This window comes from Microtus ochrogaster, unplaced genomic scaffold (genome assembly GCF_000317375.1).
Source record: "Microtus ochrogaster isolate Prairie Vole_2 unplaced genomic scaffold, MicOch1.0 UNK27, whole genome shotgun sequence".
In the NCBI taxonomy this organism is placed as follows: domain Eukaryota; kingdom Metazoa; phylum Chordata; class Mammalia; order Rodentia; family Cricetidae; genus Microtus; species Microtus ochrogaster.
This window is the reverse complement of record NW_004949125.1, coordinates 3,068,008-3,081,388: the sequence shown is the minus strand read 5'-3', so window position 1 is coordinate 3,081,388 and position 13,381 is coordinate 3,068,008. Positions and strand designations below refer to the sequence as shown.

At 50.7% G+C, this 13,381-nt stretch overlaps 1 protein-coding gene across 2 annotated transcripts in view; it reads left to right on the top strand.

The window, feature by feature from the left end:
• CUNH7orf26 (chromosome unknown C7orf26 homolog) overlaps positions 1-10,740 on the top strand; it is a 13,167-nt gene extending 2,427 nt beyond the window's left edge. The window contains exons 3-6 of one of the 2 annotated variants that reach the window (XM_005368013.2): positions 828-993; positions 5,118-5,642; positions 6,683-6,722; positions 9,955-10,740. In XM_005368013.2, coding sequence (XP_005368070.1) covers positions 828-993; positions 5,118-5,642; positions 6,683-6,722; positions 9,955-10,156 — 933 coding nt within the window. In that variant the 3' untranslated portion in view covers positions 10,157-10,740. Of the gene's footprint in view, positions 1-827; positions 994-5,117; positions 5,643-6,682; positions 6,723-7,659; positions 7,825-9,954 lie in introns of those variants that run through there. The other variant, XM_026789751.1, reaches the window with a different exon arrangement.
• The last annotated feature ends 2,641 nt before the right edge of the window (positions 10,741-13,381 follow it).

Here is a 13,381-nt window from a genome sequence, read left to right as displayed (position 1 = left end):
GGCCCAAATTAGTTTTTTTTATTAGGAAAAATGGCCTCATCTTCAGAATAAATGAAAAATCTGTTTCCTAGGCAAAATGATTAGATCTTAAAAACGGTGTGCAAAGGGATAGCGGAATGGCTTAGTGGTTAGGAGCACATTCTCTTCTTACTGAGGACGCACATTTAGTTCCTAGCACCCAAGCCAGGCAGCTTGCAACTGCCTAGCCCTCCAGCTCAGGATAGCAGCCCCTCTCCTCTGGCCTCCCTCAGTGCCTGTACTCACGTGCTCACACTCACAGAAACTGCTATACACACCGCTAAAAATAAAATCTTGCACTTGGGCCGGGCAATGGTGGCGCATGCCTTTAATCCCAGCACTCGGGAGGCAGAGGCAGGCAGATCTCTGTGAGTTTGAGGCCAGCCTGATCTACAAAGGTAGTTCTAGGATAGCCAACGCTACACAGAGAAATCCTGTCTTGAAAAACCAATCAAAAAAGAAAAAAATCTTAAAAGACGAGGCTAGCCAAAACTCTGGATCCTTTTGCCTTAGGCTTCCTAGCACTGATCTTACGGCATGGATTACTGTGCCCAGCTAGGACATTTCATCACCTGACAGTTCACAGACTTCCCAACCTCAAAGTGGGAATAATGGCTAGCTTTGATTTGTGGTGTCTGGTCTCAGCAGCCATCTTATCAAAGTCAGCGGGTGACAGGTGGGCTGGTTCCACAGATCCCCCCTCCCCATCCCCAGTGCCTCTATCCACTCAGGCAGGTTTACTGTTTATATACAGCTGTGGCCTGCTAGCTCAGATTCCTTAGTGATGTGTACTGTCGGCTTCTTTCCAGCGAACGCCAGTGGTCTACTGTGTGAGACTTGCCAGGGCCCTCGTGGATGACTACTGCTGTTTGGTGCCAGGCTCGGTTCAGACTCTGAAGCAGATCTTCAGCGCCAGTCCCCGTTTCTGCTGCCAGTTTATAACGTCCGTGACTGCGCTCTACGACCTGTCGTCAGGTAAGTGTCAAGTCGTTCCTGTCAAAGCACCTCCTAGGGAACGTCAGCTTGGTGCATTTATCTTTGAGCTGCATCGGGGTAGAGCCCAAGGTTCTGTGCATGCTAGGCAAGCGTTCTGCCATGAAACTACATCCCATGTGCCTGCGACCACATTGGCTTTTGTTTTGGTTTTGTTATTATTGTGTGTGTGTGTGTGTACAATGCATGTGTTTGCCACATGTGTGTAGTGCCCACAGAGACCAGCAGAGGATGTCAGGTCTCTTGAAGCTGGGTTACAGATCGTCCCTGCATGGGGAACTGAACTCAGGCCCCGAGAGAGTGGTGAGTGCCCTTAACCACTCACCAGCCCCTTGCACTGACTTTTTAACTGTGAAGTGTACATCCTGACTGTGGGCTTAAGCCAGAAGGTTGGCATCCAGACCTTTTCCATTGGTTTAGTTCTTCCCAGTTGCTTGGGTCTGAGTGGTGAGAATGAGCATAAAAAGCCCAAGCTGGGGGCTGAGATAGCTCCCTTTCCATAGATATGACCTGCCTCCCCCAAGATTCATTCTTGACTATTTGCGTGTGTGTGTGAGTAGGTACAGGTAAGAGTGGGTACCCAAGAGGGCCAGAAGAGGGGTCAGGTTCCTTGAAGCTGAAGTCACAGGTAGCGTGAGCTGCCCTGTGTAGGAACTGGGAGCCAAACTCATGTCCTCTGGGAGAACAGCAAGTGCTCTTTTTATTGTATTATTTACATATTTATTTTTATTTTTTAAGACCAAAGGTTTCTCTGTGTATCCCTGGCTGTCCTAGAACCCACTCTGGCCTAGAACTCAGAGATCCATCTGCCTCTGAGTTCTGACTGAGTTCTGTGACTAAAGGCGTGTACCACCACCGCCTGGCCTTATTTTATGACTTTTTAAAGATTGTCCTCCTTCTCTTTCTCCTCATCTTCCTCCTCTCTTCCTCTTTTTCTTCTGTGTGCGGATGTGTTTTGCCTGCATGTGTGTCTGCATCACATGCTTGCCTGGTGCCCGTGGAGGCCAGAAGAGGGTGCTGAATGCCCAGGACTATAGTTGCAGACAGTAGTGAGCAGCCCAGGTCTCCTGGAAGGGCAGCCAGTACTCTTAACTGTTGAGCCATTTCTCTAACCTTGGGGTTAAACCTTTAGGATTTTTTAATATTACATTTATTTATTTTGCGTGTTTATGTGTGGGCATTTGCATACCACTGCGTGTGTGTGTGTGTGTGTGTGTGTGTGTGTGTAGGTCAGAGGGCAACTCCTTTCTCCATTTGGGTCCTGTGTGTGGAACTCAGGTTGTCAGAACTGGCACCGAGCACCTTTGCCCACGGAGCCGTCACCCCAGTAGGGAAACCGTTTCAGCGCAGTTCTTCCTTGGCAGTGCTGCACCCTCAGTCCCAGGTTTACAGTTCTAAGACTTCCTCAGCGGCTCTCAGTAGATTCCCGTGCTAGCCAGGAGAGCGTTTGGCTTAACCAGGAAAAGCCCATTGTCCCTTGTCCCTGTCAGGTAGCAGTCGACTGACTGGTTAAATGGGGGCAGAGGGCTCAGGCTTTGCTGCCTATGTCCTCTGTCATGGACAGATTTCCAGGAACAGGGTCGATAGGACAGGCAGGGCTATCCTGCTTAAGTCCTTCCTCACCTGTGTCTTCCATGGCCCCGCAGTCCTGTGTGGCTCGGGCTCATTGTTTTCCCATGATGCAAAGGTATGCGTGGCTTTCTGTGTAGAGTGAAGCCCTGGGCCTGCTTTTGTGCTCAGGGTTCAGTTCCTCCTCCTGCCTTCTGCCCTGAGGGTTGACAGTGGTGCCTTGTCCGGATCTGATAGCTAAGCCAGCAGTTTGAGAGCCTTCGGGAATATTACCTACTTCCTGTTCGTCAGCTGCCTTTATTATATGTGTGTCTCCATTTACTTCTTACCCGTTGTTGCTTTCTGGGGGAAGGGGGTTTGTTTTTTCTAGACAGGGTTTCTCTGTAGCTTTGGGGCCTGTCCTGACATTCGCTCTGTAGACCAGGCTGGCCTTAAACTCACAGAGATCCGCCTGTCTCTGCCTCCCGAGTGCTGGGATTAAAGGTGTGTGCCACCACCACCCGGCTGCACTTGTTGCTTTTACAGAGAACCCTGGTTGAGTTGCATGCATGTAGTGCACATACACACTCGCAGGCAAAACACTGATGTGCATAAGATAAAATAGGTAAACCTAACCTTTGTTACTCTCTAGAACATTCACTTGGAAATAGAATGCAGATGCATTCCCTTGTAGCCCCATGCTCTTTCCTCAAGTGGTCTGCCTCTGAGGTTGAAGCAGAGCCCTGCTGCCAAGGTAGAGCTTCCTTGGTCACTCTTGTCAAAGTTCCTAAGAGCAGTTACTAGCCAGCATTTGCACTTGGGCCTTTGACTTTCCAGTGGGAGAGATGTCACCAGACCTAGTCACCTCATTGCAGTTCCTTGCAGTCCGTCCATCACCGTAGACCAACAGGATGGACGTGGGCCTTGACATTGAGAGTGGGTGATTGCACGTGGACTGGAAAGTCAGGCCTGGGGAGCCGCTGTTGTGCTGTGTGTCCCAGACAGGATGTTTTCACATAAGCCGCAGTGACCAGCCCTGGCCCCAGCCATGAAGACAGCTATCAAAATGGTGTGCAGTGCTGCCTTCGGGGGCTGCCAAAGACAGCATTCCGGGGGAGTCAGTACCTCCACTGCAGTGCTGCCTTTGGGGGCTGCTGAAGACAGCATTCTGGGGGAGTCGGTACCTCCATGCCAGCAAAAGGAGAAAATCCCCCCACCACACAGTTCCACTTCTTGCTGGGCAGAGTTAAGAGCCTGGGCCTCCTTTGTGGGGATGGAGAATTCAGTCACTAAGCACACATGGCACATGCACACAGGCAGATCACAGATTCCCCCTTTACCTGTGCACATGTTGCCATCAGGCCACTGCGGCGTCTCCACCGAGGCCTGGGCATATGCTGGAAATGGAGATGGCATTACTCACATTGTCCTTGGGAAATCGAGGGACAAAGCAGGATTGCCATAGAAGGTTGTAGACCAGAGCTGCTGCCTACTGCTGGAGGGACACATTTGACACAGAGTGGGAACAGTCTCAGAAAGGACTGTCTTCCAGAGGAAGAGAGGCTGGAAACCTTATTGCAATAGAGGGAGCACGTGCCTTGCTTTCCAAGTTCTTCTCTGATATGCTTGAGCCTAGCGCAGGAAGGGACTTAGTTGTGCTTTGCTTTCCCAGAGCTGAGACTACTTCATCCTGGAGCTGTATGCAAATTGAGCAGTGTAGCATGGTGGTGTAAAAGCCAGGCTGCCAGGGTCAGATACAGGCCCACCATGTGCTGACAATGAATCCCAAGAAAGGACTCAACAGCATCTTGCCTCTGTTTCCTGGGAACATCTGGGGTGCTGTGTGGATTAAGTGGGTCTGTCTGTCTAAAGGATCAGGACCAGACCTTGATAGTCAGTGCCAACTTCCGTTGTCCTTAGTGCTGTTCAGGAGTCAGGCTGGTTGGGGCTGAGACGGTCATTGGTGACTGACAGTTGACTGGTGAGACTCTAAGCGACTCTCTGAAGGCCACTGCAGCTGTCACTGTGCTATGGGGGACACACTGGATATAGGGTAGAAACCTGCACCCAGAGACGGGTGAAGTATGCTGGTAGTTCTGAGCTGGGAACTGGTAGGTCTTGTGTCTCAGTGCATAGAAGCATGTGCCACCCAGCTGACAACTTGAGTTCAGTCCCTGAGACCCACATACAGTGCCAAAGAGAAGGAACTCATGCAGGTTGTCCTTTGACCTCCACATATGCCCCATGGCACCCCCATAAACAAACAAATAAATAATAAATACAAGTTGGGGTGAGTGATGTGGCTCAAGGGAATTAACTTACTGGGGTGTTTTGGGGTTTGGTTTTTTTGTTTTCTTTTGCGAGGGGCCTTGACCTTGGCCATAGGTCCTGGACACTGGGGACAGGACATTAAGCCATGGAGCAGGTATAGGAAAAGAGATGGGAGATGGGTGAACTTGAACACCAGACAGGAAGACCGTGAGATTGCATCCGTTGTCACCCACTGTCCACTCCGCTCCTGCCTCCAAGGCCTCTCCCAACTGAATGTCTCTTTGCAGATGACCTCATCCCACCTTTGGACTTGCTTGAAATGATTGTCAGCTGGATCTTCGAGGACCCGAGGCTGATTCTCATCACGTTTTTAAATACTCCCATTGCCACCAACCTGCCTGTAGGATTCTTAGAGCTCACGCCCCTCATCGGACTGATCCGCTGGTGCGTGAAGGCCCCTCTGGCTTACAAGAGGAAGAAGCCTCGCCTCTCCAATGGCCACTTGGGTCACAAGGTCGCCAAGGACTCGGGCACGGGCACGGACAGAGACTCACACCTGCTGTACTCAAAGCTCCATCTAAGTGTGCTGCAAGTCCTGATGACGCTCCAGCTGCACCTGACCGAGAAGAACCTGTACGGGCGCCTGGGACTCATCCTGTTTGACCACATGGTCCCGCTTGTGGAGGAGATCAACAGACTGGCAGATGAACTGAACCCCCTCAATGCCTCCCAGGAGATCGAGCTTGCACTGGACCGCTTGGCCCAGGCATTGCAGGTGGCCATGGCATCAGGGGCCTTGCTCTGCACTAGAGGTAATTGCTGACCCCACGGCCCCCTGGTGTAGGCAGAAAGGACAGGGGGTCCTAGACAGGCACCTCCTTTTCTGCTTTTAGGACTTGCTCCCTATCCTGGTAACCACAAGGGAGGTTGGTGGAAAGTCCTGGAATACCCCCAGAGTCCCCTGCATTGGGGTGCTAATGCACTCTCTGTAGGACATTTAGCTACTGCCTGACTCTTTTGGCACAGGGCCACTAGAGTATACAGAACTTTTCCCTGGGGGACTAAGTTTTTGGGGTCTGTGTGTGAGGGAGAGCTGGGGTGGGGGAGAAAGCTTGCTTTGTAGCCCCGGCTAGCCTGAAACTCATGGCAGTTTTTCTGCCTCTGCCCTTGAGTGCTAGGATTATGGGAGTGAGCCACCATGCCTGGATGTGTTCCCTGTCTGGTTCCCTCCTTTGGTGGGAGGGCAGGCAGTTCTAGAGACTGAGCTAGGGCCTCCTGCGTGCTAAGTGAGCACCCTGCCACTGAGCTGTGGCGCCAGCCCTGTTGCTGTTTGCTGTCTGATGGACTGTTGCTTGTGTCCTCAGCTGAGGGTTGCCAGTGATGAGTTCCCCCCACTTACCCTCGGTATTTGATAACCGGTGAGAGCCCTGACTTCTGATTCTCTCCCTGAAACTCAACAGATTGTCCTCAGGGCTACCCCTTCCTAAGTGGTTCCTTCCATTTGTGTTTTATGTTTTGTTTTATATTTTAATGTACGTTGTTACTTTGCCTGCATGCATATCTGTGTTAGGTGTCAGATCTGGGTATTACAGACAGTTGTGAGCTGCCACGTGGCTGCTGGGAATCAATCTCAGGTACTCTAGAAGAACAGTCAGTGCTCTTAACCACTTAGCCATCTCTCCATCCCCTTGGGGTGTGTTTTTGAATTGAAAACTACCATACAGGAGAGCCCTGCTTTTAAGGAGCCTGAAAACTTGCCACAACAGTCCCTGCTGCTGTCTGTCCAGTATTCTTGTTAAGAACCTCAGCACTCAGTCTCCCCGGATCTAACCTCATGTCTCCTTGGTTTCAGATGACCTGAGAACCTTGTGTTCCCGGCTACCCCATAACAAGTAGGTATCCTAGTCTCTAAGTGGGTTGGCACTGCTGGGGCAGGGTGGGGATGCTGGAAGGCAAAGCAGGACAGAGCTGCTTTCCTGGGGAAGCCTGGCGGCAGGGGGCGGAGCTGGGCTGCAGGGGGCAGAGTTCCCACTGATGAGCTTTCTATAGGGAAAAGCAGGCTCAGTGGCCCTCTTGCTGGAGTTTGGGAGACAGCAGCGTCCTCCCAGTGTCACTCAGAGCCGCTGGATGGTAATTTTCTGTCAGAGCAGGGCTTGGTCACAGTGTCCCTTTCAGAACCCGGCGGTTCACTTCTGTGACTGTCCTTAAATGGGAGGCCAGAATTAGTATGTACTGAGGATGGCGTGCTGTCACTCTCAGGGGACCCCAAGTTACATCTGTTTGCGAGGGACCGGGCCCAGAACTAGGTGTGCTGGTGGCTTCTGAGAGGTTTACGGTGGCATTTGGGCAGTCTCTGTATGTGCCTCTGAGTCTCAGTTCCCTCTAGGGTGGTGAAGGTGAGACTGAAAATCTCTCCTCTGTCTCTGGGTCCTTCCATAGTCGCGGTCATCATAGGGAACAATCTGGCTCCACGACAATTGAGTTTCACTTGTGTTACTATGAGTTCTGATGTCTTGGTTTGTGTTGACTTTCCAACCAGACCGGAAACTTCTGGAAATGCTAAATCTCTAGAAGGGTTTGCCAGTTTGGCCTCTGTAGTGCTCTCTGGGCTTAATATGTTTTTTGGTTTGTTTGCTTGCTTGCTTGAGACAGGGTCTGGCCATGGAGCCCTGACTGTCCTTGAATTTACCTGGCTTTTAAATGTTTTTATTGAGCTTCTCATCCAGAGGTTTTTTTTTTTTTTTTTTGGTGGGGGGGGGGTGTTGTTTTGTTTTGTTTGAGACAGGATTTCTATGCATAACCCTACCTGTTTTGGAATTCACCCTGTAGACTAGGCTGCCCTTGAATTCTGAGATTAGCCTGTTCGGATTAAAGGCCCACGCCCACGCCACCGCTGCCTGGCTGCCCAGAGTTACCGCAACAAAAAGATACTGTGGTTCAAGACCAGCCTGGTCTACAAGAGCTAATTCCAGGACAGGCTCCAAAACCACAGAGAAACCCTGTCTCGGGAAAAAAAAAAAAAAAAGATACTGTGATGTAAATGAAGGCTTAGAGGGCTGAAGAGTTAGCTCAGTGGTTGAGAGCACTTGCTCTGCAGAGGACCTGAGTTTGGTTTAAAATCAGCTGTAACTCCAGTTCCAGAAGACCTAATGCCTCTGGCCTCTGTGGGTACTGTGTGCATGTGGTACACAGACATACACACAGGCTAAACATCCATACACGGAAAAAAAAAAAAAGTAAATCTGTGTGGTTGTTTCTTGTTTTTTGAAAAGGCCTTAGAGGAGTTTTGGCCCTTTAGCTGTGCCAGCACTCCTCATGCCCACAGTACTGGCCGAGGGCTCCTGTGGGCTCTGGGTCTACAGGAGGGTGTGTGCAGTCCTACCTCTCCTTTAGGTAGGAGGGTCCGCCTGGGGGCAGGCTGTCACCGCATAAAGCCATGTCATATAGACAGCACACAGGGAGGTGCAGCATGGCGGAATTAGGGGCTGAGGGGGTGAGAGGATCACTTGGAAGGCTGGGCACATGGCCAGGCTGAGGTTCAGTGACTCTGAACAGGAGTGAGCAGAGACTTAAGCTGGAGGCTGGAGGTGCCTGCGTCCTCAGTGTGGAGATCCCGGGTTGCTTGACAAACTGAGTTCAAGGTGGATGGATGTGCTGAGCTTTAAAGCAGGGAGGTTCTGATCATGCTGATTACTGGAAAGGAGCCAGGTCTCAGACCAGCCCCGAACTCGGGGCGGGGAATTCCAGGAGGTGGAGGATGGAGAAAGGGAAGGAAGAAGGGTGCTGGAAAGGTTCACAGTAGACCTCAGGGTCCTGGAAGGGCCTTGGTATCATAGGCCCTGGGGCTCAGGAGTTCCAGGGGCTGAGACGCATCAGACTCTGGATCTCAGCAGTGCCCACAGTCCAGTACTGAGACTGTGTCAGTTCTGACGATGGTCGCCATTATGCTCTTGTTTGAGCTGGCCGCGGTAACTTTGCTGTTACATGAATGTGTCTTTCACCTCCACTCAGCTCTTCCAGGGCTGTGGATCTGAGTACAGAGTGTTGAGAAGAAGCCAAAATTTACCTAATTCCAAAGAAAACTTGTCAATACTTAGAACTGTTCTATTATATGTACTTCATTTTACTTTTGTGCTCTGAAATCCATTTGTAGTATAGTCTGGGGAATAAGAGGAAAACTTTCCGATTTCCTGGAACTGAATCAGGGCTAACTAACATAGAAGAGTGGGAGGAGCCCTGCTGCCTTTAGACAAGCTGAACAACAGTGTACAAAAATAAGTATTACTTATTTAGTAAAAGTAATACCTTATATTAAAAAAAAGAAAGAAAAGCCATTCTCTGGGGCTTATATATGGAGTTCAGTCAAGACTCAACCTGAATTCATATTTTCCTGGTGGCCGTGTTGCTGCCCTCAGATAGCACCGTGAATGGGCATTGACCCAGGCTGGCATGGAAGCTGTCTGAGCTGGGGTGACCATTGCTATGATGAAACACCGTGGCCAAGCAACTTGGGGAGGACAGGCCTATTGGGCTTACACTTCCACATCACTGTTCATCAGTGAAGGGAGTCAGGACAGGAACCTGGAGGCAGGCGCTGCTGCAGAGGGCATGATGGGGTGGCTTGCTCCTCATGGCTTGTTCAGCCTGCTTCCTTATAGAAAGCCTAGGGCTGACAGCACCTACAACGGACAGCCGGATATTACGGAGGCATTTTCTCAACTGAGGCTCCCTCCTTTCTGATAACTCTAACTTGACATAAAACTAGCCAGCCCAGAGACTACTTCCATGAACCTTAAGTTCTGAGGGCTGAGGGGTATGGCTGTCCCATAGCCCATGGTTCTGTGTAGAGCGCCTCCACCCATCCTTGGTGGGGTTCTAGCTTTATCCCCACGGGTCCTTCTCTCTCAGTCTTGGCCTAGATCTTGCTCACCCCTCCACTTCCTTCCCTTCTCAGTCTCCTGTGCCCCAATTCAGCTGCAGGAGGCCCTGACGCACGAGATGTGTGAGGGACAGACAGCTTCTGGAGTGCTATCAGGCTTGTACTATTGGGAGAACAAGCTGGATGCCCAGGTGGTCACACTGGGCTTGGGGCCTTGGACCTAATCTCTTTCCTTGTGTTTGCAGCCTGCTCCAGCTGGTGATCTCAGGCCCAGTGCAACAGTCGCCACACACCGCTCTTCCCCCTGGGTTCTACCCGCACATCCACACCCCCCCGCTCGCCTATGGCGCTGTGCCAGCCCACCCAGCTGCCCACCCAGCCCTGCCTACACACCCAGGGCACACCTTCATCTCAGGCGTGACGTTTCCATTCAGGCCCATCCGCTAGGCTGCCCTTCTAAGCCGCCAAGCGGCTGTGTGCCTTGCACCTGGGCCAAGGAATTCCGCCTTCGGAGAGAGGGATGCTGGCCCCAGGGACAAGAACCCTTGGGAGGCAGCAGGTGGTCTCTCCAGCTGGTAGAACCATCTTGGTACTGATGTCCCAAGTTGCTGGTGCCCAGGTGCCTCCTGCCTGGTCATGTTAAATATCCAGATTGGATGGATGAAAGGGAGTGCACTCAGCCCTCCGCAGAGAGCGCTGCGGGTGTTAAATATGCCAGTCTCGAGTGACAGTGGCACTCATGCACACTCAGCCCGCCACCAGGGAACGCTGGCGGGTAAGCCGCCCCTCGGGTCCATTTGCCCTGCCTCAGGAATGTGCCGTGTCTCTGCCACCAGCACACGGTTTCCGCAGCTCCGTGAGCTCAGAGTGCGGAGGGAGAGACCCATGCTTGTGCGCAGCACTGGGCACTGCTCAGGGACACCTGTTGGGATTCCCCATCACCTTGGAAAGGATCTTCTGTGTTTTATTTGGGGGATATCTCTAAATTTTCCTTTCATGTGTTCAAAATAAATTTTTTCTAAACAGTTTTATAGGCATTATGGAGTTTGCTCTTTGTGGAGCTGCCCACATACAGGATGGGGCTTTCCATCACAACCCAGAAAAATCCCTCACAGATGTATCCACAGGGTGACCTGATCTAGTCAGTTCCTCGCTGACGCCCCCTTCCTGGGTGACTCTCCAACAGTGGAGGTGGCTGGTCCCGTGAGAGGGAGAGTTGTCTAGGGAAGTGACGGGGCTCGTGCCAGGTGGGAGAAGGGAAGGAGGGATGGGCAGATGAGGGAACAGTGGGAACTGCCTGGTCCCGTGGATGTACAAATGCTTCTGGAAAGAATCCAGCAGCAAGGAGAGGGAGAGGTAAAAAAAATCTGGGGACAGGGCACTAGGAGATAGCTCAGTGGGTGAGAGAGTTTGTGGGGCAAGCATGAGGACCTGAGTTTGAATCTTTAGCACCCATGTAAAAAACCATCCATGGATACTCTTGTGCCTGTAACCCTAGGGTTGGACTGGGGCAGAGATAAGAGAATGCTGGTCCTGGCTGGCTGCTGGCCTTGCTCCAGGTTCGGTGAGATACCCTGTCTTAAGGGAATAAGCTGGAGTGTGATAAACGGAGAGCACCCAACATCTTCCTCTGGCCTCTTTTTTTTTTTAGTTTTTTTCAAGACAGGGTTTCTCTGTAGCTTTGGAGCCTGTCCTGGCACTAGATCTTGTAGTCTAGGCTGGCCTCTAACTCACAGAGATCCGCCTGCCTCTGCCTCCCGAGTGCTGGGATTAAAGGCGTGCGCCACCACCGCCCGGCCTTCCTCTGGCCTCTTTAAATGAGCATGTGGATGACACACATACATGCACACACACGCACACATACATGCACACACACGCACACATACATGCACACATTTACGCACACATACATGCACACACGCACACATGCATGCGCACACACGCACACATACATGCACACACACGCACACATACATAACGCGCGCACACACACAACCGATTCAGGGAGGAGAGAAACATTGGAGACTGAGGTCTCTGGAAGAGGCTCCCATCCAGTTAGGGCAGTAGAAGAAGACACGCCCATTCTTTACCCGTATGTCCACTGTCTGCTCAGTTGTCCTTAGATGCTTCCTGGCAGCCTGTCTCTACTTTCACCGCTGGAAGGCTCTATGGTGCCTCAAGTTACCTAACTACCAGAGGTCCTTATGACGCCAAATTTTCCTGCTTTCCAAGTCTGGGTCCTTACTGTTGCACCCGTGGCTCAGTGCATCTGCTGTGACCTCCTGCACCCTTGCCCCTGAAGGGGGGCAGTTGGTCTGCAAATCAAGCCTCCAGAGTCAGGCCTTTCAAGCCGGGCTGCAGGAAAGCCTGCCAGAACAGTAATGGTGTGAATTCGAGATTATATGTAAGCAGGGAGACAGGAAGACGAGCGGGGCTGTGAGCACACAGAGGGTTCTTGTACCCCACCAGGGACATCTACACTTCGCCTCATTGGCATCTCTGGTTTGCCAGACCTTTGAGTTTTTCAGCCGTTGGTGGTTTTGCTTTTTGTTTTTTTCCTTCTCCTTCTTCTACACTGTGTCGCATGTAGTCCAGGCTGGCCTCAGATGTGCCCAGTAGCCAAGGATAACCTAGGAATCCTGATCTTCCTACTGAGTTCTGGAATGACAGGCATGTACCACCATGTGGGTTTTAGGCACTACTGGAGGTGAAACCCAGGGCTTTGTGAACACCAGGGCAAGCACTCTGCTAACTGAGCCACATCCCCAGCCTCTTCTCAAGAGAACTTGGGCAATGCTTCTTATGTGAATTTTCCAGATGAAAGAAGCCTGTGGCCTGCATTAAAACTGGGAGAGGGCAGCAATTCCACTGAAATCAGGAACAAGACAAGGTTGTCCACTCTCTCCATATCTATTCAATATAATTCTTAAAGTCCTAGCTAGAGCAATAAGACAACACAGGGATATCAAGGGGATACAAATTGGAAAAGAAGTCAAACTCTCACTGTTTGCTGATGATATGATAGTTTACATAAGCGATCCCAAAAATTCTACCAAGGAACTTCTACAACTCATAAACACTTTCAGTAATGTAGCAGGATACAAGATTAACGCAAAAAATCAGTAGCCCTCCTGTACAAAGATGATAAAAGGGTTGGGGAAAAAAAATCAGAGAATCAAAACCCCCCACAATAGCCACAAATAGCATAAAATATCTCAGAGTAACTCTAACCAAACAAGTGAAAGACTTGTATGACAAGAACTTTAAATCTTTGAAGAAAGGAATTGAAGAAGACACCAGAAAGTAGAAAGATCTCCCATGCTCTTGGGTAGGCAGAATTAGCACAGTAAAAATGGCAATCTTACCCAAAGCAATCTACAGATTCAACGCAATGCCCATCAAAATCCCAGCAAAATTCTTCAAAGACCTCAAAAGAACGGCACTCAACTTCATTTGGAAAAGCAAAAAACCCAAGATAGCCAAAACAATCCTGTACAATAAAAGAACATCTGGAGGCATCACAATCCCTGACTTCAAACTCTACTACAGAGCTACGGTACTGAAAACAGCCTGGTATTGGCATAAGAACAGACAGGAGGACCAATGGAACTGAACAGAAGACCCAGATATCAATCCACATATCTTTGAACACCTGATCTTTGATAAGCAAAA